At 41.1% G+C, this 6,212-nt stretch overlaps 1 protein-coding gene across 1 annotated transcript; it reads right to left on the bottom strand.

The window, feature by feature from the left end:
• Positions 1-4,206, bottom strand: Fabp7 (fatty acid binding protein 7). Its single transcript, XM_075959251.1, has 4 exons — positions 4,023-4,206; positions 3,395-3,567; positions 2,718-2,819; positions 1-341 (listed from the first exon to the last, which is right to left on the bottom strand). The coding sequence occupies exons 1-4, from the start codon at positions 4,093-4,095 to the stop codon at positions 291-293; spliced, it is 399 nt and encodes a 132-aa protein (XP_075815366.1). The 5' UTR covers positions 4,096-4,206; the 3' UTR covers positions 1-290.
• Positions 4,207-6,212: the final 2,006 nt, after the last annotated feature.

Here is a 6,212-nt window from a genome sequence, read left to right as displayed (position 1 = left end):
TTTTTATGTGTGTATACTTTTTATTCCAATTGGGTTTGTATTCCAAAGGAAATAACAATGTGTGTTCCCATCTTTATAAAAAGTTATTATAAAATTGTAGCAAATTATAAAACACGGTAGATTGCATATTAAAATTCTATGAGCTGCTTAGAGTAGCACATCTTTAAGTTATAATTTTCTGCTTCCACACCAAAGATGACCGTCTAATGTCTAATGAGTGACCAGAGCTACAGTAGATGGCGAACTCTGAGACTCCAGCAAACTGAACTTCCAGAGAACCGTCATCTTCTCTATGCCTTTTCATAACAGCGTACCGCAACAACATCGCCAAAAGTAAGAGTCTGAAATAGTTAAAAGATAATTTAGTCCTTTCACCCAGGAACATTCATGGCTGAAGTTTTTAACATTATCATGTATATGATCTCAATATTAAGCCTGAAGAATGAAGACATTTACAACCATTAAACAATGCATATATACTCTTTCTTTCAAACAAACAAAATCACAAGTGTTTAATAAGTAAAACACATTTTCACATTGTTCTGGTTTTTGAAAACGGAAAGAGAGCAGAAACTGAGTTTGCAATTGAAATTGCAGGTTTCAAATTTCCTTTTGTGTGAAATTATTAAGGGAACCAGAACAAATTGGGTGCAAGGAAGGCACATGCTGGTGTTTCACTGGGGCCTCAACTGTTGGCTTTGAAAGGGAATTAGATTTATGATAAATTTTCATAACAGTCTTCAATCTATAATCTCGGTTGACTTCTTCAGAAAATACAGTTATTTGAGCTCATGGTATCTGTAATGGTTTATTTTAAAAATTAGCAACACATCCGTACAGTGTTTTCTGTACTTTGCCATGTTTCACCCCTGTAAACCAAACCCAGGTGGTTACATGGCAATAGTGCCGAATGTTGACCCTCTAACTCTGAACTTGAAGAATTACTGTAAAATCACTCTAAAATATTAAGGTGTGTGCCCATGACTTTCAAGCTCTGATGTGATCCTCAGAACACAGCATGTCTTTGCTTTCATCTCCATTTCAGAATTCAGTCACGCCTGATCACAATCATAGTTCCCAAAGTTGAGCTTGCTCCATCTGTCTATAGACAGAAAAGAAACGGAGGTGGCATCATAAAAAAAAAAAATAGCTTCAGGGTTATTGTTAGAAATAAACTCTTAGTTGATGATTCAAGAAAAAGCCCTGCCTTCTTCTCCCCCAGCCTTACACATGTGAGAAGAAGTAAGTACGTTTCAGTTCAGAATAATTCTGACTGTATTATTAAAGAAGTGGGTAATCTGTTTTGGAAAAGCAGTAGCAAAGGCATTTTCAGATCTTATCTTAGCAGGAATTTGTAACGGAACTCCAGACATCTCCAAAAGCAATGAGTCAGCTTAACACACTGGCTTTGTGGGAGCCTAGGCAGTTTGGATGCTCAACTTACTAGACCTGGATGGAGGTGGGGGTTCCTTGGACTTCCCACAGGACAGGGAACCCTGATTGCTTTTCGGGCTGGGGGGAGACTTAATTGGGGGAGGGGGAGGGAAATGGGAGGCAGTGGCGGGGAAGAGACAGAAATCTTTAATAAATAAATAAATAAAAATGGTCTGTATAGACAACTGACCTGAGCTCGTGGATGCTCATGGTCTCTGAACCAACAATTAGGGAACCTGCATGGGACCGAACTAGGCCCTCTGCATGTATGTGACAGATGTGAAGCCTGGTCTGTAAGACTCCTAGCAGTGAGATCAGGACCTGTCCCTGGTGCTTAGCTGACTTTTAGCAACCTGTTCCCCATGCTGGATCACCTAGCCTAGACTTTACGCAGGGGGAGGAGCTCAGTTGGGCCTCAACTTGATGTACCATGCTTTGTTCAAGCCCTTGAAAGGCCTGCCTCTTTCTGAAGGGAGATGGATGAAGAAGGGGAGGGGGAGGGGGAGAGGTAGATGGGAGAAATGGGGGGGACAAGAGGGGTGGAATGGGAAGAGAGAAGGGAAGGGAAATTGTGATCGGTATGTAAAATAAATAAAAAAGTGTTAATTAAATAAAACAAAAATGTAAAAATGGCCCCTATAAGCCTAGCTAAAGGCTTCTACAACTAGAGAAATTATTTATAAAATTGTTTTTTCTATTTTATAACATTTGGATGCCTAGCTATCATTGAACACATGTTTAAGATTCCACTGATTCATTAAAAAAAAATGCAAGGAAGTAACATCAAACAGTTTTAGAAGAAATTAAAGCTTTATCTTTTCTTAAACTCTAAATTATTTACACTGAACTTCTATAAACTGGAATATAAAATGTTTAATATGTTCTTATGACCATATCTAATAAGTAACTTCTCTGAGGTTCAGTTACTTTACGGTTTAATATCAGCTATCTTCATATATTCTCCTGCACAATATTTTACATTTAAGTTTGAGGGGAAGGTTGAAGATGCATAGCAATCCTACAATGACAATTCTTGACACACACTTCTGGATAAATTGGAGGATAATTTCAAAAGTACACATCAGCCAAGCCAACAACTGTCCTGTTCTTTTCATTCCTCCTGTTTTACACGCTAGTAAGGGACTTTGACAGGCACACAATGTTATAGAAAGAAGGGAGGGAGCAAAAGGAGAGAAGCTTGGAAAGGGGGGGCAAGAGGAAAGGAAGAAAGAAAGAAGGGTAGAAGGGGGCATGGGCAGAAATGAAGAACTGCTAGTACTTACCACAACCATTTTGCCATCCTTAATTTCTCTTACACAGTCCGTTTCTTTGCCGTCCCATTTCTGAACATGGATAAGTTTGTCTCCATCCAGCCGAACAACAGACTGAGGCCAACAACAAAAATGTGGGTGATTAAGAGATAGAAGTTGATTTCCCACAGACGGGGAACGGCAGGACTTTGGGGAGTGCTGTAGTTGAGTGAGTCACCATGACTGTTCTAGTGGCACTTCATCCTCTATGCTTTGAGAGTCACTGTGATCCACAAATGTGGCCATTTATAATTTGGCTGAAATGTATACAACCAGTTACAAAAAAAAAGAAAAGAAAAGAAAAAAAACGACTCACACTTCTTGTTGAAGCAAAGCTTTAGTGTGAGACTGATCAATCTGAGGTGATTAGAGGGAAGACACATGGCACGGTCTTTCTGTTCAACACTTACTAGGTAAAGGTTGCTATAAAATGTAAAAATTGTTGGACAAGGGAAAAAGAGACTGGGAGTTTGGCTGTGAAAATTACTCGGTGTCTAGACTACAACTTGTGTACACTGGAGTGTTAACTCTGCTTCCCTCACCCTGAATGAAAATTCTGAAATCTTCCCCCTCTCCACATCTATGCAACAGAGGGATTGAGCATCTTCAGCCCGCTTCCACATCCTCACCCTGGAACAGTGGCTTCTTACCTTACAGTTCCTGTCATCTATGCTGGTTTCCTCAAACTCTTCTCCCAGCTGGAAACTGATCTCTGTGTTCTTGAAGGTGCACTGGGTCCTGATCACCACTTTGCCTCCTTCCTGACTGATTATCACCGTTGGTTTGGTCACATTTCCCACTTGCCTGGTGGCAAAGCCAACACCTGAAACAGCAAGAGTAGCCAGTGCAGGAACAGCGACTTCCAAAACAGTTCATAAAGCAACGATCTGCTTGCCACTCTGAGAATCCAGAATTCTAAAGTGTAGGTTCCGTTCAAACCTGATTGAAGATTAGTCTAGTAGCCATGGAACAGCTGAGCACAAACAAAGGAAAACAGAACACCCCCCCCCCAACACAAACACACACAAGCGCGCGCACACGCACACACATACAAACATAACAGAAGCTTCACATTTGAACATCCAATCATTCCTTTATCTGGTCCTGGGCAAGAAGTTAAGAAAATGCCACATTAAAAATTCATTTAAGTGGGCTCTGCATAGTCTAGCATATTATGACAATGTGCTCAGCCTGTCTCTCAGAACCACAGCAAATTAATTTCTAAGAACCAAAATACAGAACTAAAAAGAGAACAGCACGTCTTATTTTTTTACCTACCCAAAGCCTTCATGTATTCATCAAAATTCTGACTGTCTGTCAGCTTCCAGGTGGCACAGAAAGCATCCACCATCCTCGCCCTTCTGGTCAGCCGAAAATAGGTAGGAGCTGGAGGAACTCAGGTCTTTACCACCACTGTAATCCACAAAAACCCTTTGCACCTCAGCAGCAATCCCTGCCTTCTTATTTGGAAAAGAAGCAGGCAAAAAGCCAATTATTTGAATTGCTAACTTGTCCCTCTTTCCAGTAGGCCGTCACGGAGGAGGGGCTGGGCAGATGGCACCATTCCTTCTTGTGATTTGCTCAGGCCACTGGGTTATTGGAGTAGGTCAAGTTCCTCCCAGTGCACACACCACAGTCCGGATGCCTGAGAATGCTCCCTAGGAAGTCAGTGTGGCCTGAGACCAGGGGACTAGAGAGAGAGAGGGTCTTTCAGGTTCAGGAAAAAAAAAAAACCTTGGCAACTGCACTCTCTCTCAAACTGGGAGGAAAGAAAAGAGAAGGACAATGAGACATTCAGATTGGTTTCCTTAACAAGCACCACGCTGGTTGCAAATGAAGACCCCCCCCACTTAAAGAAAAACCCACTGAAATAACAGAGTTTTGAGACAAAGGCATCTGAATGTTGTATTTTATTTTCTTTTATATGTACACAGAGAGCAAAATGCAGACCAGAATATGCTAAACTGTGAAAAGATACAGGGGATAGGCGAAATGCAATCCCTAGATGCACTCTGTTTGAGACCTACTCAGAGTATCAATGAAACATGACAGTCTGGCTCGCTCTCAACACAAACACAATGAATTTAAAGATCCCGTAGTTCTTTCTAAGAATGTAAGAACCAGACCGGAATGGAAAAGGAACCTAAGTGTGGTTAGATTCACTAATGAGTTAGAAAAACAAAGAGGCGAGTGTTCTCATTCACCTCCTTCAGCAGGCTATAGAATCGATGTGGAAAAGCTGGACAGAGGATCATTTAATAAGATCTTAAAGGATATTTTGGCTTCCTGGGGCCACATCAACCTCAATACAGTGCTAGCATAAGTAGGGAGACAGGAACTGGATGGGGTGGTGGGAATGTGGAGAGCTTTGTCTATAGTTAGTTCCAGCTCAGTGCACCACAAGAATGCACAAGAAGGACAGAATACTTGGAAGGTTCTAATAGAGGAGTTAGAGGGAGATCTGTGAATTTCCCCTTCACCTTGAGATTCTCCGTGCTTTGTGGATGTAGGCCCCAATGAAATGACATTTTCTGCAGCTCAGAGAGCCAGGACTTTGTCAAGGTGATCCCCATTTTCCTACCCAACAGCCATCCTCCATTCTACAGCACATATAGAAGATGAGCTGAGAACACAGCCTATTGCTAAGCAGGTTAGGTGATAGGACATTACACTGTTTACCATAAATACCTGAACTGGCTCTGTTCCTGTTTGCACAATGTATGTGGATAGTTCCACCAACCTGTTCAAATGAACAAGCCAAAAATTTACCAGCTGTTTCTTATAGTTTATTCTAAAAAATGACAGTGCGAAGGCCTGGCTCATATGGCTTCTTAATGCAGCCACTTTTGGGCTTCACTTAATTCTATAGCAACAACTATTTTACTGTTTGGGCAGCTTCTCTGGGAACCAAGTGACCTTTTCAAAGACAAGTCTGCATTTCCTTCATTACTGAGGTCATTGAACACTTTTTTTTAGCATTTTTTAATTGATTTTTATTGAGCACTACATTTTTCTATGCTCCCCTCCCTGCCTCTACCCACCTCCCTTCAACCTTCCCCTAAGGTCCCCATGCTTCCAATTTGCTCAGGAGATTTTTTTCTTTTTCTACTTCCCATGTAGATTAGGTCTATGTAAGTCTCTCTTAGTGTCCTCATTGTTGTCTAAGTTCTCTGGGACTGTGGTTTGTAGGCTGGCTTTCTTTGTTTTATGTTTAGAAACCACCTATGAGTGAGTACATGTGATAATTGTCTTTCTGTGTCTGGATTACCTCACTCAAAATAATGTTTTCTAGCTCCATCCATTTTCCTGCAAAATTCAAGATGTCATTATTATTTTTTTTTGTGTGTGTGTAGTACGCCATTGTATCACATTTTACTTATCCATTCTTCTGTCAAGGGGCATTTAGGTTGTATCCAGGTTCTGGCTATGACAAACAAAGCTGCTATGAACATAGGTGAGCACATGTCC

This window comes from Microtus pennsylvanicus, chromosome 1, assembly GCF_037038515.1.
Source record: "Microtus pennsylvanicus isolate mMicPen1 chromosome 1, mMicPen1.hap1, whole genome shotgun sequence".
Taxonomy (NCBI): Eukaryota; Metazoa; Chordata; class Mammalia; order Rodentia; family Cricetidae; genus Microtus; species Microtus pennsylvanicus.
The sequence above is the reverse complement of the archived record's forward strand: the minus strand, read 5'-3'. Positions and strand labels throughout refer to the sequence as shown.